Raw genomic sequence first — 27,713 nt, 5'->3', positions numbered from 1 at the left:
CTTGGAGCATATTTCGACAGAACCCATCTTATTTTTCTTACTGCTAGAAGAAAACAAAGAAAGGAACGTAGGACGGCAAAGGTTATGTTCAATGTAGTTTGCCACATTCTTCTTTTTTCGGCAATTTCATTAGCAATGTTGGTTAGGGTCTTGTTTCTGCTATTATTGTTAAGGCGACAGCTATCGTTTTAAGTCAGAACGATATTGTTATTTAACCATGATCGTAACAACGTAGAAACAAAGTTGCTCTCAATATTTGCGAATCCATAAAATAAGTATAAATTAATAAGATCCTGGCACCTTCGCCAAGAACATAAAAACTCACTACCATTAATATTTTTCAAATTTGTAAATTCTTATTTCGAGTTATATCATCACCTGGTGCTCTATGACGGATGTGTTCTGACACATTCAAGACAGAAACACCGAATAATAAAAATTGCAATGTAATATTTACGAAACACCGTATAATGACTCTGACGAAGTATATATAAAATAAACAACCCAATATGTGTATTTGGAATATAAATTAAACGTAACACTGTGTAGCTATAGTGCTTAAAGCAATATTAAGATACAATTAGTATAGTTTTCTAATATTAATGCCTTGTTCGGTCTCCTTCGAATATGACGTCACTGTTTCCTTCGCACCGATCGCCTAAAATAAATAAACTACCCGTGGATTGAATAAATAAAATTTGCGCAATTCGTTCGGAGGACTTGTTCTTTTTTTTATCTGTGCTCCTGCGTGTGGCGCGATGGCAATCCGAGCTCTTTCAACCGCGAATTCGAAATCTGATACTACGCTCTACACGCTGGCGAATTTGATTTGTTTCTTTCCCATTTCCTAATTCATCGATAAGGTTCTTAAGTCTTAACGAAGCAAAAAATAGTTTGAACGACGATATCAAGGCTGCCAAACTTCCAAATAACTCTCTAGAATGAAGAAGTAAGGAATAAATAACACTTGCCATGGTATGACGTCACATTTATCACAACTTTGAGTTACATTACGAATTAGCCCATTCAGACTTAACAACAACCTTCAGAACCACACCTAAAATAGTATGTCACATTTATAACAACTTTGATGGAGGTACAATACCAATTAGGCCATCCACACTTAACAACAACTTACGTTGACTAGAATCACTTTAATCCCATCCATGTAAAGAAAACTCCCACTTAAGACTGGCGAGACGGATCAGATAAACGCTTTTATTGCAATTTATTAATACTTAAGTAAAATTTGGCGTGTCTAATAAAAAACCCCTTATTCCTTAGGATAAATTCAGCAAGATGCAGGCGATCCTGCAGGAAATCCACAACCTGGCGGTCAGAGGGGAGGAACACCTCTACTTGAAGCACTGCTCCGGGTCGGCGCCCACGCAGACGCTGCTGATGGAGATGCTCCACGCCAAACGGAAATAACGGCCCCACGTGGCGAACCAGTCGTTACCATATCTGTGTGCAATAGCGCTTAACGATGTATATAGTACGCGTCAAATCTCATGCCGCTGACGGCACCTCTGGTCGCCGACAGGTCCCGCGGATGGACGGGCAGCAGAAACGATGCCTTCACACGAAGTACAAAGGCCCCCCCGCCCCTACTGGCACGGCATGATATCCGTCAAATGTTGTTCTTTGAGCGGCCACAGCATCTCGGCTCATATATTGATATATGGTGATGGTACCGTGTGGTAATGCGAACTGTTCTGACAATTCGACTTCGCTCTATTATTTTCATTTTGCCACAGTACAAAAATAAAACACCCATCTCCCCAGCCTCCTCTATTCGTCCACGAACTCGTCTCCTTCCGAAAACATACAAACGCTTCTCGAAAGAGTCCTCTGTTAAACAGCACCTCAGCTTGTCGGACTTGTGGCATGTCCACCAGAAATGCATGCGCTCAAGAGTTCCATTGCTCAATCCTTTCGAATACGTCTGGCTTCGCGGCAACTACTGATACCGCTAAGAGAACAGTTTTTATTACTCCCAACCTTTTTTTGTTACCGCAACCGGTGCCCATCCGTTTTGTGTTCTTTATATATTTTTGTCTATAGCGATACACATTCCATAATGTATTCCCCGTGGGATAAAAGGGCATCAGAGACTTTTTTTGTAAGGTTAGCTCGCGCGCATCAGTTTTCCCGTGCGCGATTGTTTTTTGTTTCGTTATTTTTTTTCCTAGGGTAGCTTAACAATTTTTCTTGGTGACGGACTAACAACTCGTAACTGTATTTGTAATTATAATGTTTATATATGATTTTTTTTCTGTATAGGTTAAGTTTTTGATTAAAGTATATTGCATATGTTATATATTATATATTCGTGTTGAGGTTAGTATAAGAGCGAGTACTGTGGTCCATTGTTTTTCTGTTTCCTTCTCTTACGAACGAGTTAAACAGTCGTCGCCGGTCGCCTCTTTGTTGGTTACTTTTAAGCAAACAAATCCCTTTTGTTCGGTAACTGAAAGATATATTTTTATATTAAAGATATAAGCGTTGGTTGAGCATTGAAATCGAACATCGAAATTGCTGTAGAATTGTTCAAAGCCGTACATGTGCCGCTATAAGGCGGGTCGAAAAAAATGAACGTTATTTTTGTCCTTAAACACAGAACATTCGTTTTCGGTCCACCTTATAAAAGCTATATTTTAATGTTTATAAAATTGTGATATGTAACTCGGATGTTAATAACGACATGTTGGCGTGCATATTTCAGGATAGAGAGTTTAAAACTTGTTATATTCTTCAAAAAAAAATGTACATAACTGTGGCTTTTTAGTGAGATACAACAGATGCATATATATATACATACCTATATATATTTTAAAGTGAGATTTCTTTATTTTTTCATACCGTCTAACTGTGATAAAAATTGCATAATTAAATTTAAGCAGAAAGTTATTTACGACACATCACAGAGGAAGCTATTTTTTTGACCATCACGACTATTTATTTGTTTGTAGGCTCTCGGTCGAAGTGATTTATAATGTATTCGTCTAAAAAATAATGGTGCTTAGCTATTCGTTTTTATGGATGTCGAGTCCAGTTGGGCGAAAAATGCAGACGAATTTTACAAATAAATAGGCTTTTGTCCGAAGAAATTTACCGGCAGCGCGACGATCAAAACTTTTAGTTTTATTTATTGGAACGTATTTTTTTACGGCACGGATAAAAGCTGGATAATATTTTTGCTAGTGCATTTTTCGGTTCAATCGGCTCTAGACAGGTCACAGCAAACTTGTATCACAATTTTATAGTTTTAACGTACTATACCGTTTAGTTTCTAGTAATGCTTACGATGTACGGTTCTTAACATGTAAATATTTTAATGATTATATATATTATATATAATATGTTGTTAAGTAGATTGTTAACTGTTGATATGTTTGCATAAATGTACCGTGAACCGACCGACTTGTTACAGGCAAGTAAGATTACGCGTTTAATGTTAAAAGTATTAACTTCTTCAATCGACTCGATTAAGTGTATTTTTTAGTATATCGAACCAAGACCCAAAGTCGTTTACGAATGCCATGAGATACCATTAATTTTCCTTTTTGTATAAAACCGCTTCGAGATAATATTATAGCGTTAATTTTCGTTAGTGTACAGGTTTCTTATTTCATTTTTAATTTAGTACTTGCCTTACACTCGCGGAAGGCCCAGAGAGAGAGAGAGAGAGAGAGAGAGAGAGAGCTTATTATCATGAAAATATACATATTTATATATAAATATATATATATATAAAAAAATATTACCATTATTTAAAGCAGTGTGATTGAAAGGTTGTAAATATAATTTATGTGGATCAAAGTGAAGTTTGTAGAATAAAGTCACCGCCAAATTATTTTGACTTTTTTTTTTTCATTTTGTGATATCTAGAACACTCCGTGGGGAGAGCAAAACCAGTTTCGTGGTTACAAATTTATATAACCTGAACAACTGGGTTGTCAATTAATATAATATGAACATTTTTGGAAAAACTTGTTCCCTAAACAATGTGGAAATTGCTAAACGCAGAGGAGTTGAAAATAAATGGAGCCAATCTATCGCCAATTATTTCCCCGTGATTCAGAAATGGAAGACAAAATCGAGACGGTAGCCTGGAATTTTATGAATTTTATTGGAACTGATTCCAATGCTTCCGTTAAAGTCCCGACAAACCAGAATTCTTGTTAAGGTGCCATGTCCATTTAGTGGATTTTGCCGACAATTCTGGCAAATTCCTCACAGTCCTGCGCAGCTCTGAAGAGTGAGTGAACATCCAGACTCTAATATTTTAAAGGCATGAATACTTTTTCCTTCCCATGCAGTGTATTCCTAAATCCATCCTGTTTGACTATATGACCCAGTTTCTCTATTATTTTGCGTCCTCATACGTCTCAGAACCTAAATGTTTGCTATATTGTCCACGACATTTTCAGAATAACCGCATTTCAAATGCTTCAAGTTTATTTATAGTATTATTAGCCTTAATTCTTGGATTATTTTTGTTAAACAGAAGTTGGGTTTACTTTTTCCAATGATTTAGCAATTTATCAGAGTCGACAATATTGTTTGGCCTACAAGATATTACAAATTTTTCCTTTACAAGTTTGGGCACATTAAAATGCTCATGCTGGTCAGTTCTAAGTCAGCTAGTTATTTCTTGATGAACTTCAGTTTTTATCTCGGCTTTTTAAATGTGGTCTATGCCATTTTTCTGTTTTCAGGCTTCACACTACTGGGTTATGCTCTGACCCAATGTTGGTACCATATAATCCGTTTCCATTTCTCTGGTTAATCCGTAAAAAATCTATTGGGTTTTTAACGGTATGACCTGGAGTGTTGACCGAATAATTAATACCCGTAATCCCCTAACTACAGAAACTTAGCCAAATTCCCTGCAACTGACTACCTAACACAACATTTTACTTAAAAGCAATTGGCGACGGTCCCGTAATTTGCATATTTAAAAACTTGTTTTAAACTAGAGTGTTCAAATTTGCGTAAAACGTAAAGAGAATTTTGTAGCGCTTTTGTATTCTGTACCTATCATGGGCTGTTAAACAGGGACCACAGACAACATCACAATATTTGATTCGATTTGATTTGAATTTATATACCGTTTGTTTTTTGACGCAGACACGACAAAAGAACTTTTGAAAATTGGGATATATAAATTGAGAATGGCAGAGGCTCCAAAATAGAACCCTGAGGGACTCCAGAGGAGATTTCTAGAGAACTTGCATACCGCTACCAAAAACCAGTTGATAAGATAATTTTTAATGAAGTTTCGTGCAAATATACCCAAACCAATGAGTTAAAAATCGATAAAAGCAGCAGGTGATTAATTGTATCGAACGGTTTGGAATAATCTAACTAAACTAACAGTCAACTTGCAGTTGTCCCAGGGCCTGAATATCGAGAACTAGGATTTTCTAGGATTATATTAAATTTATTTATATAGGTAACCAACTGTCTTTCAATTATTTTCTTCTTTGAAAACGTTGCTAGAATACTTACAGGCCGAACTATAGCAAGATTAATTGAATTGACAAAACGTGTCTTTATTTATTTGGCCCTTTGCAAACTTCTAAAAAACTGAAGAAAATGGACGAAAAAAAAAACAGCTTAATTGTTTGTTTTTTAAGTGTTTTTCTCTCCAGCGCGTACGAAGTTAAGTCATAATCCGGATAAACTCTCGATCGACCGGGATAATCGGTACCCTACTGTAAAAATGTGGGTACGTATTTGGTCTGCGCTCGGAGCCGCTTCGTACTTAAAATGATAACGCGACCGGGAGGAAGAAAAAAAGACAAAAAAGCGTTTTCTCATGTAAATCGCAAAGATCGGACGTTATTTTTTCTATATATAGTTTTCGGGGTTACTGGGTTCAATGTTTCCTTTTGGGTCGCCGGAATGTGATTTTATAAACCGGGCCTATTGGGCCAGAAGGGCAGTACGAATCGAGTCGGGCCGCTGTCATGATCTTTTTTTTGGTTTGTTTCGGGATTACCGTCGCTCTTTTGTTTTTCTCGTGCACGCTGAAACCGAAAAATTACCCGCCAGGTAAAAAGACATTTTTTTATTTTATTCTATGTCTTCAATTTAAATACAATTTTTTTCGGTAAAGCACATACGTTTAAGGAACGTATTTTCTACGTACCGACTAAATCTGAACTTCCTAGACCTATTTGAGACCTCAAGGTAATAAATTAATCCATTATCTCAGAAACAAACGGAATCTTATCATTTGTCGAAAGATCAATTTAATTTGATATAGACCTATAAAATTTTTAAAAAAAATTAGACACATATATACGGTTCTTGTTTTATGTTATATATATATGTATATATATATATATATATATATATATATATATATATATATATATATATATATATATATATATATATATATATATATATATATATATATATATATATATATATATATATATATATATATATATATATATATATATATATACTGTGCATACAGTTTTTGAGCCTGAGGGTTTCAAACAACAATTTATTATAGTCGGAAATATGCCTAATTGTGACAAATAAGAGGTTGCTAATTGACAGTGGCATTTTCACTATATGGAGTTCACGTTACCTGGACGATATTAAGGCAACATTCCTTGCAAAAGTTTTAATTTCGTTTTTAAAGGTACCAATATATTTAAAATTGTATCATTTTGCTCGGCATCGTTTAACGCTTTTCGAAATAACCTTCGATCAGTTGAAAAACCAACATTTTTAACTAGCAGTGACGGATATTTCACATAACCTTCAATAACAATCCGAGATCTATTTTTTTCAAAACTCTGTTGTCGAATATATTGAACAAACAAGTATGCACCAATGATTGCCTGTTTAGCTCAAAATATATAATAAAATTGTTACTTTGAAACCATCCCTACTCTCAGTACTCTAACTTATTTAAGCGACGCTTTCGCTATTCTCAAACCATTACTACCAATACTATCACGTATTCGTGTTCTATTTTTTCTATAACCCACGCGCAGAAACTCCATATTTTATCCCGTCCTGTATATTGCAAGGATGTTTTGGCAACAGCGCGACCATTACGTAATTATTTATATCGAAAGATTAGTTCCTCTAATTGATGATAAACAAAGTCAATGAACTAAATCTAAAATCAAATGATAAAATGAAAAATTCTAATGCTAAACACTTTTCTACTACTGGCGAGCCAGGATACAGTTCATTCACGATCATAAATATTAATCAAAAATGGCCGGGGTACAATTTGCAGGTGTCTCACGTCTCAAGAACGTGTCGTTACCAATTATAAACACTAAGAATGTTATTTTAGTTGATCCAAGTATCTGCCATCTTAAGTTCTTAAGTTTACTGATCTTGCGTTTAAGAGTAATATTAATCTAGGTCCATCAAGACTACCGCTGATAGGAAACCTCCTGGACTACAAACAACAACACGATGCCGTGCGATATCATCATCTCGTGTGGACCGAACTGTCGAAAGCATACGGCCCTGTGATAGGCCTGAAGTTAGGTATTATTATCGATACCAATTAAGTAGCTTTCTATTTCTAGCTCCCGATAAAATGTATAGTGTATTTAGATTATCAAAAAAACAGAAATAATTTGACACGACCAGCTTGTAATGACCTAAACCAAAAAGCTGAATATACTAGAAGTATTTATTTCAAAAGAATGATGTATGGGCGTGTTTCGGTTTTTGCTGACGTTTCGCCAATCATCCTGTTGGCTTCTTCAGAGTTTGACTGAAACTGACTCGCATTTTACTCTATACCTGCTTATATATCGTTTGAGGTGGGCGGGTCTAAATGAGGGGCATAAACATCGTCTCGGATGACTGTGGCAAGTGTAGGATTGCTTTCGGCCTCGTTGCTATTGGAAGGTGGTGATGAAGTGTATTTTTTGATGGCACGCTTAATATCTTTAATGTGGAGATTATTAGAGAGAAGAGCAGACGTTAGGCGTTTTAATTATGGGTTCAGTGACTTAAGGTATCGGTCTATCTGCGTAGGTTTTCTGTAAACGCAATGACCCAATGTTAGGTCTGATTTTCTGCTGATAGAATATCTAAGAATGGAAGGTTATTGTTAGTTTCCAACTCAATGGTATTAGGGTTTCTTGACCATGAGGCCAAATAACAAAAGTATCATCGACGTACCGTTTCCATAATTTTGGTTTTAGATGAAAGGTGTCGAGAGCTCAATTAGCTTCGCCCTCCTCAAACAATATATAAGCAGGTACAGAGTAAAGTGCGAGTCATTTTCCATCAAGCTCTGAAGAACCCAACGTCAGAAAGTTCGACTCAGCAAAAACCGGTCTAGGAGGAATCCAGAAGTATCGTAAAAAGTATTACAGTAGCCTGTGGCCACTGCTCCTCACTAAAAAACTTGAAAAATCTTTCCTGCCACGCAAATCGAGCACTTATTGTATAACCAGAGTGGAGACATTTCTTCATACTCTAACAACGATTTTTTAAGAATTTTTCTATGAAGTTCATCAACTTCTCTTTGGTAAGCGCTATTCTAGATGAAATTGATGTTTTTCGAAAAAACTTACGCACATTCACGTGGATTTTCTAAGTCGCCTTTGACCAAAAAGAGTTTCGAACGTTGCACAAAGATGATAGCGTCATTCCCACAAAAATTTTTAAAATGTTAACGAAACATTCATAATTACCATTTTTGAGGCATCAAAAGTTATTTATTAGCAAAACATATTTTTAAATGATTTTAAGCGATTTGAGTACAGTGATAGGAAATTTCTACTGAGATTTTTTTTAGACAGTGTTTACTGTGACCTGTTCCTAACCCTGCACATCAGAATCTACAGTGATTTCACTAGGTTTCCATTGCAGGTGTTGCTTATTAAGTAATCTAAACTCCATATCGAACCACGAAAAAATAAATATTATTTATTGGTTCAACTCCTTTCACAGTTAAAATGACTTCCACTGCTTTTCACTGAATATCCTTAATTTGGGAAAATCATCATAATCACCACCAGAGTGCGACATTGCTTCACACTCTGACTCTGAACTGTTAAGATCTTATCAATAAAATTTATTAACTTTTCTGTGGTCTGCGCTATTGCGTACAAAATTGGTGCTTTTAGGCAAATACTAAATTTAGAATCCCTTTCAAAACAGTTTTGGTTAATTGCCACCACCAAGCTGTTGTTGGAATTTGTTATATCATTAAAAAGTATTTTAAATAATTTTAAACGGTTTGGGTACTCTGATAAGAAGTTTCTACTTAGAGATCTTCGTTTTGGACATTCCTGCAGCTCGCAGGAATATAAAACCGTCGTTTTCCAAGGATTCAAAAACTTAAATAGTATATTACGAACAAAAATATAGTGCATTTAGTGCTTTGGCGTTTTAAGAATTTTAAAGCACCTTAACGGCAGGACCGTGGTAAAACGCATCCCAACAGATGTTGTTGTTGCCAAAACTATCGCCAAATACTGTTATTGTGTTGGATAATGCCTCGTACCATTCGGCAAAATTTAGAAAAATTCAAAATACGTTTCTAAATAAAGAAGAAATTAAAGAGAGATTCGTGAAAAAACAACTTTTTGAATTATTATTAAAAACAAAAGATTTTAACAAAGACTACAAAATCTATTCGATAGCACAACATGAAATCTGGAGATTACCCGATTGAGATGATTTGGTCCGAGTTGAAAGCGCATATAAGAAGAAATAATAGTGCACCAATATTTAGTGATGGTACCCAAAAAGAAATTCGGCCATATGTAGCTAAAATATCAGTACAAAGATGGCCTAACTGCGAAAAACTAGTAATAAAAGAAGAAAATATTTATCGAGAACGATTAGTGGCCGAGACAGTAGCGATAGTGCTGATTATTATAGTTATATTTAATATTTTGTATAATAATGGGATTATGTAGAAATGTAACGAAATAGATCGTAACAAATTGTTACTTTGAAATATATTTTTTTTATGTTCCGGCTTGTTAGTAGTTGTTAGCAGTAGGCAAAGTTAATCATGGGGTCGGTTGTGAAAGCACTATATTTCTGGTCGAAGTATACCTATGGTATTGACAAACGAAATATAGCTGTCAATTTTCCGAAAAATAAAAAGTAAACTGAGAAAATCATTTCGCAAATTTTCGCCACAAATCCCGTCTCCTTTTCTGCCGTTCTGAGGTAAGTAACATAATCCGTAAATTAACTAACCTCGCTTGAGCCCGATGAAAGTTAAAGTTTAGGAAATCCTACAACACTAAGATACTCGAAATATACGTCACATTTTGTAGAATCATAAATATAGGATACATCATACCGACACCCGTTGTCTTTTTTTCTGATCTCGAAAGGGCGCCACCTAGTGGTAGGCGTGTGCGGCGCGGAGGCGGTTCGGGAGGTTATGACGCGTGAGGAATTCGAAGGAAGGCCCGACGGCTTTTTCTTCCGCCTGAGAACGTTCGGACAAAAATTCGGCAAGTCTCTCGTACCGTTCTGATCCGAGATTATTTCAATTTCGGTATATCAGGGGTCGTGTTCACGGACGGGCCGCTGTGGAGGAAACACCGGAAATTCTGTACGCAACACCTCCGCAACTTGGGCTACGGCCGCTGCGAAATGGAAGAAAAGATCTACAGGGAATCGAGGGAATTGGTGGACCTGTTGAAAGAGCGCGGATCCGAGTCCATGTTCATGCAAGACGTGTTTAATGTACCCGTGACGAACGTATTGTGGACTATGATCGCCGGTAAGTTTTCCCGATATTAAAAACCGACTTCGAGTTGTTTTTATATGGTCGTTGACTAATCCGGCACCTCCGCCAATAATAAGAAACATTATTTTTTGAAATTAAGCATATTTTTCACAAAACCTAAACACTAAAATTCAACACATTAAACTAATGATATCAAAAGAGCTCAGAAGATGTAAATTGGCCATATATAATAAACCTGTAGAGTAGATCATGAGTTTTAATTACAAAGGCAGCCTTGATAGCAGGTAATGCTATCAAGGCTGCGAGATGTAATATGGCGAAACAAAAATATGACGATAGAAGGTGAAACTTGCATACATAACACCTGTGTGAGACCCGTGATGACATACTCTGTAGAAACAAGGGCGAAAAACTCGACAACAAAAAGAAACAGCCAAGATGAGAACTCTAAGATCTATAACAAGCTTCACACTAAGGGACCGCAAAAGAAGCGAAAACATCAGAGAACTTCGAGTCCTTGATATTGTACGATATCGTACGATGGTCCCGAAACAGAAGGGGCGAATGGAGAGATCATGTTCAACGGATGACTGACCACATACTGCCGAAAGTTGCAAGAGATGGTCTTCCAAGATCGAGCAGACCTCTTGAACGTCCCGCCATAAGATGGCATGAGAGCTGAAGCTCGTCTTCCCAGCTACGTTTCCGACTACAGAGTACGACGCAACAGCCTTGTAAAAAGAAGAAGAAGAAGCAGAACAAAGAGAAACACATTTTTCGACTTTGTTCGTCCGAATCCAGGAATCACTAGACTTGTCGCCCACAAATTGTAATACTATATACTATTAACTGATAGCAAAGAGCAATTTTCTCATTCTAATTGGTGTTACATCATTTTCAAATCAAACACCAATAAGTAGTGGGAAAAAACGATATCGATATCGAATATCGAAAATGTGAATGAAGCAGTTTGGTTCTTTCATCAGTTAATTATGTTTTAGGCCAAAGGTTTAACCTGAAGGACGAAAAGTTGGGAGAGCTCTTACGACTGGTGAAAGATTGCTTCCGATTGGTCGACATGTCCGGGGGTCTCATCAACCAGCTGCCCTTCCTCCGATACATAATGCCGAATGGTTGCGGTTACACCGCGATAATGCACAACCTGAAGGAAATGTGGAGGTTCTTGGAGGTACACATTTTAAAATTTAGTTATCGGAAATAATCTAAACGTTTTTTTTTTTTAGGAAACCATAAAGGAGCACAAAGAAAGTAAGGACGAGACGCAATTGAAGAATTTTATAGACGTATTTTTACATTCAATGCAACTGAAAGTGGATCCTACATTTACGGGTAAGTTCGATTCGCTAGTTTTGGTTAGTTTACAACTATAAAAAAAAACTGGAAGAAAACTAAATATCAGTGTTCTAGATTTTAAAACTTATTTATATGTATTTGTTTTTATATTTGTCTAACATTTTTTTGTTCGATATTTCTTAGAATATGTAGACGTAGTAGAATGGGACTTTAATCAATCAAATTTTCAAAAGGTGTAATTAAAGGAAAATAAAATAAAGAAAAAATTATCTATTAAACATTTCAAAAATATAAATATAATGAACATGCATATGTAAAAATATAAAGATAATACATATTTAGGGTTCAATACTGACAACGGATATTATCAACTTTTTGGGCAACCTGTGCGCTTATAAGTATGTTTGTAATAATAAGAAATTGTTGTTAGTGCTGTTTTTTTTCAAAGAAACTTCCACAGGCTACCGTAATACTATTTACTAATCTACTGGATTCCTATGGGTTTCGTTTTGCCAATCACACTGGCTTCTTCAGAGCTCAGGTTTTTAGAGTCTACGTTCAAGCCCCTCCTTTAGCTCCGCCTCCCTCAAACATATGTAAGCAGGTACAGAGTAGAGCCAGTTTTACTTTAAGCTCTGAGGAAGCCAGCAGGATAATTGCGGGACGTCGGCACGTTTGATTTGCTAGTGCTATTTACCCATATGCTCTCTAGGTTCTCTAGTGTTGTGGCACAGTTTGTTGATTTTTGCAAATAGAATTATTTGATCATAAATTTGGAAAGAACAGTTGCGATCGAATTCACTGGTCAGTATGTTAAACCTCTGACTAACCTAGCGTTCAGCTTTGCGGGTTCACGCGTGGAATTAAACCACACAACAAAGTTTCTCGGATCTTACATCGATGCCTTCCTAAAGTGGGACTACGACATAGATAGTGTTTGTAATAAACTGAACAAAACGTTTTTTGCAATGTTAACAATCAGAGATTCTTTCTTTGAAAGATCCTTGTTGACTTTCTATTACGCCTCAGCATACTCGTCTATTTGATATAATATCGTAAACTGGGGAAAAGCGAGTGATGCGCAGAGGGTGATCATTCAGCAAAAAAGGATACTTAGGTTGATTTTCAGACTGCCCCCGCAAAGATACATTTATAAAGCATAAAATACTAACAGTGCCTTGCATATATTTATTTAAATTATTCATCACCGTTTATAAAAATAAAGGCTCTCACAAGAAACATACGGATGTCCACGGTTATAACACCCGAAACAGAGAACACCTTCTAAAGCCAAGACTGAACCACATGTTCTACAAAAAGTCGCTAAATTACGCAGGACCTTATTACAATAATTTGCTTCCTACAAGCACAAAAGCGTTATCTACAAGACAATTTAAAAAGTGCATCGGAAAGCTTTTGTCAACCAATGCTTTCTACGACCTGAAAGAATTTGAAACATATATTACAGGAGTGCCCTGATGAGTTTAGTGATATTTTCTCTACATTTTGTCAATATGTTTGTACTGTTTGTATATCCGTTTGTAACTCTTCTATACTGTACTGTTAAATGTGTGTTATCGTATTGTTTATATACATAATTCCATGTATCTTTATACTACTCTATAATGTACTCGTTTCCTGACGAAACATCTACTGGGCTTTGTGAATAAAACTATCTATCTATCTATCTATTAATCCACAGGTGTACTTGGTTTACATATCAAGTACGATTAATAATTATAATATAAAAATTATTAGTTGGTTTTAGCAGAGCTACAGTCGTAGCCCAGTTTACGTCAAATTCAGGATGAGTTGAAGAATAATAAGAGCCCTATAATGTTATTTTTGGTATTTAATGTCGATCAAATCACTGAATACTCCTAATAAGATCCACCTTCAGTTTTAGTTTTAAACCTTCGAAAAGATTTTTTTAAATAAAATATTTCTTATGTTTAAATAACCAAAATAAAAAACGGCTCTTTTATTAAGCAATAGGTATGAGGTCCGAGTGGTATCTCTTTTGTCCATTTGTATGCGTATATATATGACACAAGCAATACCGGTCGAACTATGAATAATTATTATGTGCTTATATGCCCAATTTTCAGAAAATCAGCTCATGGCCGTATGCCTGGACTTGTTTATGGCGGGTTCGGAAACTACAAGCAACAGTTTAGGTCAGTTATGATATCGTGTTTCTACGATGACTTAAGTTAAGGGAAATTGTTCTAGGATTTTCGGTACTTTACATGATACTGTACCCCGAGGTACAAAAAAAGGTGCAAGAAGAACTCGATCGAGTCGTAGGGAGAGACAGATGGCCTACGTTAAAAGACAAGGACGAGTAAAAACCGCCGACTTATTTCCATTTATGAAAACAAACGGGCACGTTTCAGGTTGAAGTACACCAAGGCGGTGTTGTTCGAGATTCAACGGATAACCTCCGTTGGTCCGATGGGCGTGGCGCATAGGGCGATCGAATCCACCACGTTGTTCGGTTACAACATCCCGAAGGATACGATAGTCCTTACGAATATTTACAGCGTTCACACGGAGGAAAGCTTTTGGAAAGACCCCTTGGCGTTCAAACCAGAACGATTTCTAGATAAGGACGGCAACGTTGTCGTCGACGAAGGACATTTTATGCCCTTCGGAGTAGGTAGGTATTAGGAAATGAAGATACGGCGACATCGGCGAACTTAACAGTTGTTTATGACAGTATCTTGTGTGGGCTTGACTTTTTTGAAATCGATCTGACCCTCAAATAAGTTATCGAAACTTAACTGTAACTCCCTATACCTTCTTTATGGTTCCGTTTATATACACTATAACTTTTAAAAGGCTTGAGATAGCGATTTAAAATTTGGAAGGGTTAATATTGGCTGAATGTCCAATTTTTTGACAATATGTAGTCAATGGTTGCACTTCCGGTTCGAGCGGAAACGACAATAACTTTCGAAGTTCTAGGTAAGGACTATTTTCTCTCTTTTTTTTTTAATTTTTATTTAATTTTTTAAAATTCTAAGAGGCTGTGACTATCATAAATACTATTTACCGGGTCACCTGATCATGTGAAAAATTGTAAATGAAAATGGCATTTAATGTCACATTAGTTTTTTCAAGCAGTGGGAACAAAGACTTTTAAAAACATTGCAACACCAAAATGTTTAAAATCCGTTAAAAAATAATCTCACAGGAAGGCAAAAACCAGATAAGCGAACACATTTTTATAAAAACAAAATGTTGCAAAAAAAGTAACGGTTTTAAAAAGTGTTTGTTCCCACTAGGGTGCTATTTAAAAAAACTCGGTTATCCTAAAAGAATAATAGTTCACTACATTAAATGCTATTTGCCATTAGACAAGTAAAGAAAACTTCCATTTACCATTTATGATGGTCACAGCCTCCTGGACACAATTTTCAAAAATTCAAAAAAAGATAAAAATCGTCCATTCTGAATCCAAATATGGAAAAACCCGAAAGTTACTGTGGTTTCCGCTCAAACAGGAAGTAACTACATATTGCCAAAAAATTGAGCATTCAGCCGATATTAACCCTTCCAAATTTCAAATCGTTATCTTAAGTCGTTTAAAAGTTATAGAGTGCTCCCCCTTTTTTGTGTCACCCGGTATATTGACCTTTCAACTGCCTTTTTCAAACCTAATGTAAAACCTCCTTCCTGAAAGACTCATTGATAAGAAAGCTAGCTAGCAAATGCAAACGTTTCTCAGCACAGAACATGGCATTCCTGCATAACCTGCTGAGTGTTTCCTTGTTACCCTTTTATTTATACCTGAATATACATGAATATTTGACATTGACGTTGACATCTGTTAAATACATCGAATTTGTGACTAGATTTTGTGTTTACATTTTTTTTATCATGTCAAACTATTAGAAGCGACTATTTAATACTCCCTTCAGTCAAACGATTGTTATTGTATTATTTTAGCATTGCCAATGGTTTGTTTGTGCTTTTTAAGACGCTGATTAGTTGGCATTACTACAAATCCCATTAGTTAAGCAAGGTTTTTCTGGGAGACATTTTTTAAAAATATTTTTTTAGCTCTAGAGGAAAACCTTCGTTTATATTACTATTGAATTCCTGCATAAAAATATCAAAATTTCCACTTGTATTTTCTCCATCATTCAAAATAATTAATACACAACTGCCTAAGGCATTTGATTATTTTTTAAAGTTTCTTTTTAAAAGAAAAATATTATCAATTAGTGTTTTAGATTTACGAACTGCACTAGATTCTTAGATATTTGACTCCATAGTTTCTTAGCAAGTTTATCAAATCTTTAGTATTGGGATCGTTGATTTGAAGATCAAAATTAAAATTAAAGTGCCCACATATTGCAGACAGGTTTTTGTCTGAAAATTGTCTAAAAATATGTTTAAATTGACTTTCATAATATTAACAGTTTCTGAGGGGCTACGATATAGCAAAGAAATCATGATGGATCTGCACTTATTTGTGAAACATAATTAAAATTAATAATAATAAAGGTTACTAATCAATCCGAGTTAGTTAGCATTTAGTTTTATATCGTTTGTTTACAAAAAAAAAGCAACAGTCAACAAACAGTAAACCACTTTTTGTCTGTATTAATGAAAGACAGAGACAAATGCACAAAATGCACATTAAAAGGGAAACAAGGAAGGAAGACTAAAGAAGAAAGTGATTAGGGTAAGTTTTATAAGTTAAGTTAAGTTTTATAAGCATGATTTTTTAAAGCAGCTATTTGAATTTGCATTTTTGATTTGGGCACACCTGCCACTATATGTTCTTTTTTCTTATATTGTCAAGTCGGTTAAAAAGTTTATACAAGTTTACTTTTATACCATTTTTTTTTTTAAATTAAACAGCTATAAATATTATTCCAAAAAAAATTTTTTTTCAGGTAAACGGAGGTGTCTGGGCGAAATCCTAGCGAAATCGAGCATGTTTATTTTTTTCACCACCTTTTTGCACAATTTCACGCTGGAGGCCGACAAGGAATTTTACCCCGTGGCGGAAGGGTTCGACGGGGTGACTTTGTCGCCCAAACCTTTCAAGGCCAGGCTGGTTTTCCGAAAAGGTCCCGTCAAATAGCGCAAAATCCCTTCGCGGGACTCCGGAAAATGTCCAATGGTCATCAATAAATCGTGTTTTACGCTACTAGATTTATAATTGAAACCACATCTCCTCGAATGAATAAAAAAAAATGCAAAACCGGGACTGAAAACGAATCAGGCCCTAATTATGTCGTTAACCTCTGATAAGCGATTGTAACTCAGCTTTATTGTGTCTATAACGACCCAACAGCGAGTCCCAGTCCCAGTTGAACGTGAACTGTGGACGATGGACAATGATTTTTTTATTAATTTTGACGGTCCTATCGGTTTCGGCGATATACTTCGCCGCGAGTGCGTCGAGAACACCCAAAAACTTTCCGCCAGGTACGCAATAATTTGCTGAGGCAGTCTAATATTATAAGTAAACGGCCATTTGCGATATTTTAATTAGAGAAGATTTTTACGGCACGAGATCTAATCCATGCCAGTAAGTAGTTTCAGCTAAATTTTCTCAGGCTTTCAACGAAGTGGGGCGTCGTCGGGATTTTTTTTTTTGGCAAAAAATTAAAGGGTAATGTTGTAAAAATTTTTTCAAAAAGTTCATATAGGTATAGTTACGGAACTACTTCTTATATGAAATATAATATGCATTTATACGGGGTGTTACAGAACAAACGCTGCAGGAAAAGTTCATACAATTGTTGGTACGAATATGAAAGTGACACAAAACTAGTTGCTAGTTACCTCCAAATCGTACCTACTTTCCGTGAGCTTTTAATATCAATTATAGTTTTGCATTTTCGATTTAGTTTCATATATAAATAATCGACTCGTATCACCAACAGATCGTTAAGTCAATTTTATTGATAAGTTTTATAGGAAATTGAAGTTTTCCGATAAATCGAACCACATCAAAGATTTTCAAGGTCAAAAATTGAAAAATTATAAGAAAAATAACTTTTTGTTCTGAATTTTGTTATTTACTGCTCTACAAAAAAAGGTTTATGGATTACTCTAACCATTTTGACGTATAGTAATGGGTACTTTACTAATACTATATTCGTAGTTTTGAATAAATATTTCTATCTATTTCAGAAAAAAAAGTACTTTATTAACAGAAAAAAATTCTGTTCCACCATATGAAATTTTATACCTTAATACAGCACCAATAGAAAAATTTACATTTTTTTAGATTTCGTTATACAAATCGCCTTTTGTTACAGTCAGGAAATAGTCCTCGATGTTCTTTGACAACTTACAGCAAGTTCTGCTCAAGTGTTCTTCGTTTTTCGTCAAACACTGACTCTATTCATAGACCAACTTGCTTGAATTACTCTTCATTTTCCTTATAACTGTCATCTGAAGCGCACCATGCACTGTCAACATCTGGAAATCATATGGTAGGCCGAAGATTTTGGACAAATTCAATGAATTTTGAGAAATGAAGTCACTCAAACCTTTTTGAATAATCGAATTGATGTTCTTTTGATCGATATCAAATTTTTTAACCCTAGAATTTATATCATCACGAATATCGTTGAAATGGTTCGATTTGTCAAAAAAGTATATGAGACCGTTGTTGTAAAGCGTTCAGTTTCCCATAAAAATTATCAATAAAATTGGCTTAATGATCTATTCGTGCAGTATATCTTATTTATTGCAAGTTATATTTGAAAAAAACATAATGGTGCCTTTGTTATGAGTTGGAGTCTTCTTTATGTACTTTTCAGAAGAAAACTCTCGGATTAATGTCAGTCAGAGATAGAGACAGCGGCAGAGACATATAAGAAAAAATTCGAGAGTTATTTAATCAAAGTAAAACCAATAATTCATCCATCCTAAAATTTTTAATGTATCTAATGGTGTAATTAAAATAATGCAAACAAACGGGGAAGTAATGTGTATATATGGTTGCATACTAGCCTTTTATAGCTTTTCACAAATTTTCCTCGGAAAAAATAAAAATATCGTACACTCAATGCGCGGGAGAACTTTATACAGGGCCTTTTCTGGGTTCATTTTAAAAAGAAAACTTCAAACTTTTGCGATATTGGGTGGAACATTTTTAAAAAATAAAAAATATTTTTTTAATATCTGTAAAACTAATTTGGCATGCGCGTGCTGTGTCTCAAGAGGCATTATTTAGTGTTAGTATTAAAATTTTTAATTATAATAATAATATTTTATGTGATTTAAAATGGGCCGAGTGAATTATGAAATTAAGTGATTAAAAAATTAGTTTTAATTATTATTTAAATATAATTTGAAAATGATATTGGCGTTGATGCTTATTGGACTTTTTTCGCTACATCTAATGGCAAAGAGCGTGCGATGGCTTAGCAGGGAGTGTAAAAAGATAAGCTTATCGTGCTGGTCACCAACGTGATAAAAACAACCACATAACAACCCCACTTTCCTTTGTTCAGTGAGCCCAAAATTCTTTAAAAAAAAATACCGACTACGATTCGAAAGCTTAATTACAATAAAAACCATTGTAAAATTTTTCACTAGAATGCAGGCTCGTTTCAGAGCATGAAAAGTATTTATTTAAAAAAAAAATAAGTTAATAAAAATAACTAAAAATAACTGACGACAAATTTACAATTTCATTATTTAAGCTTTTTTGTTTTTTTCATTAAGTTATGATTGTTAATATTGTTAAAAAAATAAAATGTTATTAATAATATTTATAAGAAAATAATATAAATAATATAATAATATTTTGTATTATTTTAAATTATTACTGATAAAACCTTCAAAGCAGTTTGAGACGCAGCGCGGCGCTTCCACACACATAAAAAAAACATGATTTTTTTACCAAGAAATCAGTTGAATTTTCATTTCTTAACTTGAAAGTTAGTTAACAATACGAAAATTAACAAATAACTTTAATAATATATTCTTAAAGTATAAACATTTGACCATGGATGTTGAAAATTTCCTGAATGTATCTTGACTTTTAATCCATTTTTTAATTAAATGTGCTTAAAATTTTTATTATAAAAAAAAATTGTTAAAATCAAAATTTTAAAATATCGTTTGAGGGATGAATTTTCCATCATAAGTAGTAATAAAAAATATAAATATTTTAATTTTTTATGATCAAGTGGTAAATGGGGGATCCACTTGACGGATAACTGCCATTCATTTATATTTAATCAAATAGGTCTGTAGATTTAATGGATCTAATTATAAAGAAATTGTTCTGGCTCTATTTAAAATAACATTATTGTTCATAATTTTTCATACCATAAAAATGCAAATTTACATTGAATTTCTCTTATCTGTACATATACAAAATACAATATGCTTAAAAAGATGGTCCTTAACATATAATGAAAAATATATAACCGAAAGATAGTACATTAGACCACTAAGCGGTTACTTTTGCGTTTTTTTAAACTATTGAATCACCCTGTATACACAGCATTCTTTTAGGTCCGAAACCGCGGCTAATGGTCGGATATCTACCGCAACTTAGGGCTCTGTCTAAGCGTCTTGGAGGGCAGCACCTAGCGCTGACCCAACTGAGCAGGAAATATAACACGAATGTGTTGGGCTTGAAACTGGGCAACGAATTGGTGGTATGCGTCTCTTCCCTCAGAACCATTAAGGCGGTACTGACAGGCGCCGAATATGAGGGCAGACCGGACAACTTTTTTTTTAGATTACGCTCCATGGGTACCAGAAAAGGTATGTTTGTAAATTAAAAAGAAAACTTACTTTAACCCATTTTGTCCCGGTGGTGCGTTAATGCACTTATAAATGACCAAAACAATGACGCGATTATTAGCCTATGCTTATAATGGGAGAACAGTGTACAGGCCCGAGAATAGAACCCTGGGGAACACAGCAAGCTATAGGTTATCTGTGATACAAAACTTTGTTATTGCAAGTCTAGACAAGTCAGCGCATGTAGAATTAGCATGTTCTTTAGTATTAGTTTGTGCCTTGTGCAGTGAACGTTACAGTTCGTAAAATATGGCATTTCCGAGGTATTTGACTCAAAAGGAATTAGAGGCGGCTCTGGAGGAGACCGTGATGGATGAGGACAATAACAATGAAATTTTTAAGTATTATTTAGATTTACGTATTCTTATGTATTTTAGCATTCCATTCCCTGTAAATTAATGCTAAAAATAACGTAAACAAATATTTACAGAACATATTGACACGGTCTATATTCCACCCGCCGTGGATACCTTAACTGACGAAGAAGATATGAACGCTAACATAAATCTACAAGAGTCCTTAAATTCATCAACTACTGAACTTGAATGGGACTTATCAGATGATGAAACCCCGGAATTCAAAAGAATACATATGCTTTCTGCAAACGACAGGCTTGCTTCTACTGTCAAATGGAAGAAAGTTCAGATTGAGTACACTCACACACCTATATCCGATGAATTTAGACCCTGTGAGGAATTAAAAAATAGGATTTCTGGAAAAACTCCGATTGAAATATTTTATATGTTATTTGATGACGAAGTGATTGACTTGATTTTAAATCTTACATTGCTTTGCGACTTTTAAAAACTGATAAAACAAATACTCAAAGAAATCTTGCACCTGCCATAGATGAAGTGCGTTATGATAATCAAGGTCACCTCATGATTGTTCATGCTAATAAAGCCCGAAGGAGATGTAGAATCTGCCACACATTTACCTCTTATGTGCCCCAAATTATTGAATCTTTTTTCCCAATGGTTCATTTACGCACCAGTATTTTTTTGTATGTTTCGATTTTTTTTTGACACATGTAATGTATTTTTAAGGGCAACAAAATAGATAATTTCAGAGCAAAAAATTATTTTTTTTATGCTTGGGATAATATGGGTTAAGTTAATCATGAACTTATAGGTTTAACGAAAACTTAAGAGTACGAAATCATATACTTTTTCAGGTATAACTGGTACAGACGGACCTCTGTGGAAACAGCAAAGGTGTTTCGTTGTAACTCATTTGCGAGCACTTGGGTACGGAAAAAGACCCATGGAGCTACTGATTAAAGACGAAGTTGTAGAAATTTTATCAAAGCTGTCTAATGGTGACGATGACGTTGACGTAGACGCCATACTAGCTCCGGCGATTTTGAACGTTTTATGGACTCTTACGACGGGTATTTAACTAATAGAACACTGCGCATGGGGTTTCTAACTACAAAAAGCAAAAAAACGTCTCTCACGAGCACTTGCCGATTAGCAAACATTTTTCTCGTTTTCTTATGACGTATTTTAGTTGGTTCTGCATCGAACCTTGGATGGAACACATAAAAACTGCAAAAACGATTTTCAATAGTCTTAATAAGTGACACTAGATGGGGTGGCGTTGCAACGTGCATTTATCCATTATCAAAACAAATTTGCGAATTACCAACGATGCATATAAAATCTAAATCAGAAATTGCAATTTGCCAATTGCTTGCAACTAATGCGAGTCGTGCAACTAAAGTTTTTGAGCGTTATGACGCAATCTTAACTTTAAACTGATTTTCTATAAATCGAATTATTAACATAACTTTCGACTTACCTGAAATTGTTTAACCGGGCACAACACACAATCACCAACTACAAAGAGCTTGGTAAACAACAGAAAACTACGAAGAGAAGCCAACGATTCATATGAAAAACATTGGTCGGTTCGCGGCCCCCTATCGCGAGTTTTCTAAAATACTTACAAAACGGAGTGAAAGATGGCGCTGCGCGAAAATGAAATTGTCAATTTGAAGTTTACAAAATATGAGTTCGCTCTTTTTGTTGCTGGACGTTGTTTGTAACTAAAACGTTACTTTAGCTTACACTTTTCAGGGTCAAGATTTACAGATGACGCGCAGCTAAACGAACTACTGGCTCTGTTAAAACTGAGAGCCCGCGCTTTTGACATGTCGGGAGGCCTAATAGCCTATTATCCCTGGTTGCGACACGTGATACCCGAACGAATCGGTTTCAATTTGTTGCGGAAGCTAAACACTAAGCTGAAAGAAGTCATAACGCAGACCATAAACGATCACAAAGCAAAATGGAGTGACGGAAACTACGACGACCTTATCTACGCGTTTCTCACCGAAATGAAAAAAAACCAAGCGGATGGAACTTATTTTACTGGTGACCACCAAGCGTTCTTATCTTAAGTGCAGTCTAAAAGGCGTCCTGCCTGATGGCGTCATTATTATTATATTATTTGCTTGCTTCGGAAAATTCTTGCCTTTAAAGCCAATTTATTATAAAAAAGGGCATGAGCTTTGAAAAAGTTTTAAAATCTTGTCGTTTTATGCGCGTTTGAATCTCCCTCGAGAACATAATTTTCACAAACAATAAAAAAGTTAATTCAATTTGAATAAAAAAAATTGCAGATGATCAATTGGTTATGGTGTGTTTGGACATGTTTATTGCCGGGTCGCAGACTACAAGCGGCACACTAAGTTTCGCTTTCCGAATGATGATACTTTACCCTGACGTTCAACGACGGGTCCACGAATGCATCGACGAGACGTGGGGCGCCTCTGGGGAAATATATTATGGTGATAAACACAGGTGCTCCGACGGTGTTGGTAGCGCCGACATTTTCATTTGTCTTGGGTTCTAGAGCAAGTTATGTGGAAGCAGTTTTGTTAGAAGTGCAGAGGTATTGCACGGTGGTGCCCATTTCCGGACCCAGAAGGGTATTAAGGAAAACATATTTGGAGGGCTATACAATTCCAAAGGTAAAGCGGGGTTATAAAATTGTTGTTTATTTTTTTAGGTTAAGTTTTTATTGTTTACCTAATATTAAAAATAATGCAATTGAAATTATTTTTAAACGAAATTGAGTAAATTTAAATAGCGCAAATCTTCATGCATTTTAGAACACCACTGTTTTAATAAATCTTCATTCACTCCACAACGACAAATCGCAGTGGCGACACCCGGAAAAATTTCTTCCCGACAGGTTTTTAGACGAAGAAGGCAATTTGCTGTCCCACGAGGGGTTGATTCCCTTTGGTTTAGGTACAAATTTATAGCGTCACTGTCTCAAATATACAAGTTATTGTTTCCAGGTCGACGAAAATGTCTGGGTGACTCTTTGGCCAAGACATGTATATTTATAATATTTGCGGAAGTGTTGAGGAGGTATAGCGTCGAGGCATGCGCTCCTTCTACCGGAAAAACCGTATTCGGGCTCACGGCGGCACCCGAAAAGTACAAAGCGAAATTCACGCCCAGATTTAAGTAGTATTTTTTTGTAAAATATTTAAAGCAAGCAAAAAATAAATACATACTCAACGAAATAAATGAATTTTTATTGTCTCGCTCGTGCCACATAAAAAATGCTCTTTCGCTTTTTCTCAGCGGCAGTTTCTGATGGTCCACTTATTGTCTGATCCAGTGGCGTGGCCGAAATATGAATCATATACCCTGTGACAAGGAAACTACTATCCATGGCGGCCTTTCAAAAAGGCTTGAGATAGAAATGTGCAATTTGGTACATTGATACGGTTGAAACATTGTAAACATTTTTACAATTGGATTGCAAAGTTTGTTATTTTAAATAGAACCCTGTATATTTTTAATTTTTTGAACTCTTAAACTGTTGTGCAAAAAATTACCAGTACGAGGTATGCGGAGTAAGTAAAATGATTTCTTCCTGCGTGTGACTGTCATCCGATGAGGTGGTAGACAAGTAAATAACAATTAAAGCGTGGCTTTTTAACGAAATGTTTCCGAGTTCGCGGCTAATGGCTTTTAGCCATATTTTTGAATATACTGAAAAGTTAAAAAATGTTATTCCAATAATAGTTAATCATTTAAAATTAACCTTTTGAAGTAATAGATTGTGTAATTCTTGTAAAAAAATATGCATTTTCGTAATATTTTATATATTTTTCGGAAACTCATTTGTCTGATTTAGAGACATCCTGCAACATCAACCCGACACTGGCGCCCCGCGGAAAAATAAAATCGCCGAAGAATCAATCGCAAAATATTATTTATTCGTGTAAGTTTTATAATTCGATAAAAGCGTGGTGTATATATCCGGTATAGCCTTATAAAAATATACATAAAATTCATCACTATCTAATCGCCAAAGCTGCATCCTCATCTCTCTACACATTCGATAAGGCACACGGTTGCCGTAAAATTACAAAAAATAGTCCGGGCTCCTCTATGGTAACGATACGATCGAAACCAAACTGATCCGGTTTCGGATATCACAACGTTCGATCCGGTACTAAAAGAAATACCCCGTCGCCGCTTCGCGTGCTTCAGGTGCCGTGATCGAACTCCCTGTAGCCCTCCGCCCCTGTGAAAATTACGTCCACCCATATCCTCATGGACTCCGGAGACGGGGCCATCAGATAATAGAACCTCTCGTGGGTCTTGACGACGAACGTCAACTGCGGATTCGGAGACTTGATGCTGTTCAAGTGGTCCAAGTAGACCTCTTCTATTGCCTGCACGGACATATAACACACCATGGATATATAATCCGAGGTAGATAGCATAGCCCTTCTATTAGTTGAAAATCTTTCAGCCATGTTTTTCGGACACTTTACAAATTTGCAAGCGGCTAGTTCTTTATAGCCACTGATTGCTGTTAGAAGTAAGTTAACTTTGGCAAAATTTTGAAACAAACCAGAATTAATGGCAAGGGACATTGCGAATTGGAGCATCATATATACAGGGTAAATCATAAATAATGGGGCAATCTCTAAACTGGTGGTACTACACACGAAAATATTATGACGGAGCTCAACGTGGCTCAGCGCCCGGCTCGATGTTTAATTTAGTTCTGATTTTTTCATTAAATGATAAAGGTTCCCCCATATTATTTACGTAAATCAAATCATATTTTTTTCTGGTTGAAACACGATGGAAATCTGAAACAATTTTCATATTTCATGAATTATTATAATTTAAAAATTATAATTTAAAAAGTTGAAATAATTTTTTCTCAACACGTAAAAGACGCAAAGGGAGCAATATTTAACAATAATAATTATAATAATATTAATTGAACAAAAATTTCAAATAAAATGTTAGGATTTCATAATACTTCCAGCATTGATGGTGAGATTCACAATGTCCCTTATGACTGAAATCCCGACTTATTCTTCAAAAAGTGACCTAATTAAACTAAAACATATATTTAAATTTCATGGTGGTCATGAACTGACTATCAGGAAAAATTCAAGATATCAACTTAATAAAGATCCTACGTCATCTGTTGAAATTTGTTATTAAGGCTATTTCTCTATCAGAATCCAAATCGCTCTTCACGACTCTAAAATTCCTCGTCTCTACGGAGTCCATAAGATTCACAAACCAGAATTACCGCTTCTATATTAAAAACCTTCACTTATAATAATTATTTTATTTTTATTTTGTGATTTGGCCTCATGGTCAAGAATCCCTCCAAGATTTTCTGAGCAATTATACTTTATCTTCTCTACACTCTAAGATTAGTTTCTATAAAAACTAATAATAATCTCCCATTCTTAGCAATGGGTCATTCTGTTTACAGAAACACAGACACAAAGACATCCATTGTCATATCCACCATTCGGTCCAAAAATCATGGGTTCGTTGTTGTTCTCTCTTTCTCTCTAATAGGGGTTAGGGGTATTAAAAAGGGGTTCAAAATACACTTCCAAAGACAATGAGTCCTAAAGCAACCTCACACTTGCCACCGTTGTCATTTACATTCAAAACATCACTAACCACATATCAAAAGTCCTAAAAAACATAACGTTTAAACCCGATCTGAAAATCTCTCAAGATCTTTGATCCCTCAAAGACAAAATTCCGTTTGAGATACCAGAGTTTACAGCATTCCTTTCATATGTGGCAAAGAATATATTGGAGAGCCAGGACGAAAAATATCAACTAGGCTCAAAGAACATGAAAGAGCTTTAACACAATCACCAAATCTGATTCGATAAAGTTCTTGCAAGTAATAAATTCTTCCACCAAAGACAATTCCAAGAATACAAAAAAATCTATAAGCAACCAAACAATGGACACAGGACGTGGTGATAAACTAACAACTAGGTCGCTTTATTTCCATCACAGTCCACCATCGTCGTAATTGAACCCTATTATGAGCTTGAGTTGATAAAAAGTGTGCGAAAGTTACATATTGCCGTTTTTTTAAACATGGTGGGTAGTGCGCTGAGCGTACTACTAAAAGGGCTATTGTTTTCATTTTAATGTGATATAAATATGATCATACAATATTCCTATTGCTTGACATTGCCGTTTGGGCAGTTGTTATTAAAATTATATCGTTCATTATACTTATTCAAAGGAATATTGTATGCATTTTGCGCTACTGTGGTGACGCAAAAAATAATTTACCTGAAAGTAGGCGCCGCCCCTGGTTTTCTTCTCGCTTTTGTCTGAGTAATACGTGAGCGTGTGCTTGCTGCGGTCGAAAACGAACCACCTGCGGGACCAGCCGTTCAGTTTCGAGCCCTTTTTGTGCAGGAACCCCCTGCAGCTGGTGGAGGTGATGGTGACGTGGGGACACAGCACCACCTGATGGCCTGAAAGCGAATTTAGAAACTTTACCTTAACGGTAACAGTTAATTTGATAGAAGATCATAGTTAATTTTTTACGCTATCCCAGAGAGAAACTA

The 27,713-nt window shown here is 35.4% G+C and overlaps 3 protein-coding genes across 7 annotated transcripts in view; 2 read left to right on the top strand and 1 right to left on the bottom strand.

The window, feature by feature from the left end:
• Positions 1-3,850, top strand: part of LOC132698790 (nuclear hormone receptor FTZ-F1) — a 138,420-nt gene extending 134,570 nt beyond the window's left edge. For all 5 annotated transcript variants that reach the window (XM_060665055.1, XM_060665056.1, XM_060665057.1 and 2 more), the window contains one exon: positions 1,285-3,850. In XM_060665055.1, coding sequence (XP_060521038.1) covers positions 1,285-1,431 — 147 coding nt within the window. In that variant the 3' untranslated portion in view covers positions 1,432-3,850. The remainder of the gene's footprint in view (positions 1-1,284) is intronic.
• A 2,117-nt stretch (positions 3,851-5,967) lies between these two features.
• LOC132698680 (uncharacterized) lies at positions 5,968-24,356 on the top strand. Its single transcript, XM_060664873.1, has 18 exons — positions 5,968-6,060; positions 7,405-7,533; positions 10,359-10,481; positions 10,535-10,753; positions 11,722-11,909; positions 11,965-12,070; positions 14,143-14,211; positions 14,267-14,378; positions 14,431-14,693; positions 16,942-17,131; positions 17,346-17,479; positions 20,534-20,788; positions 22,002-22,217; positions 22,906-23,202; positions 23,451-23,631; positions 23,684-23,801; positions 23,943-24,084; positions 24,135-24,356. Exons 1-18 carry the CDS (start codon positions 5,976-5,978, stop codon positions 24,308-24,310), a joined length of 3,003 nt encoding a protein of 1,000 aa, XP_060520856.1. The 5' UTR covers positions 5,968-5,975; the 3' UTR covers positions 24,311-24,356.
• A 697-nt stretch (positions 24,357-25,053) lies between these two features.
• On the bottom strand, positions 25,054-27,672 carry LOC132698679 (pleckstrin homology-like domain family B member 1; the record flags this gene model as incomplete). Its single annotated transcript, XM_060664872.1, has 2 exons — positions 25,054-25,529; positions 27,433-27,672. Coding segments are annotated over 2 exons (429 nt in total), but the record flags the coding sequence as incomplete, so codon positions are not given.
• Positions 27,673-27,713: the final 41 nt, after the last annotated feature.

Source organism: Cylas formicarius, unplaced genomic scaffold, assembly GCF_029955315.1.
Source record: "Cylas formicarius isolate icCylForm1 unplaced genomic scaffold, icCylForm1.1 PGA_scaffold_2__14_contigs__length_35257938, whole genome shotgun sequence".
Classification (NCBI taxonomy): Eukaryota; Metazoa; Arthropoda; class Insecta; order Coleoptera; family Brentidae; genus Cylas; species Cylas formicarius.
The sequence above is the reverse complement of the archived record's forward strand: the minus strand, read 5'-3'. Positions and strand labels throughout refer to the sequence as shown.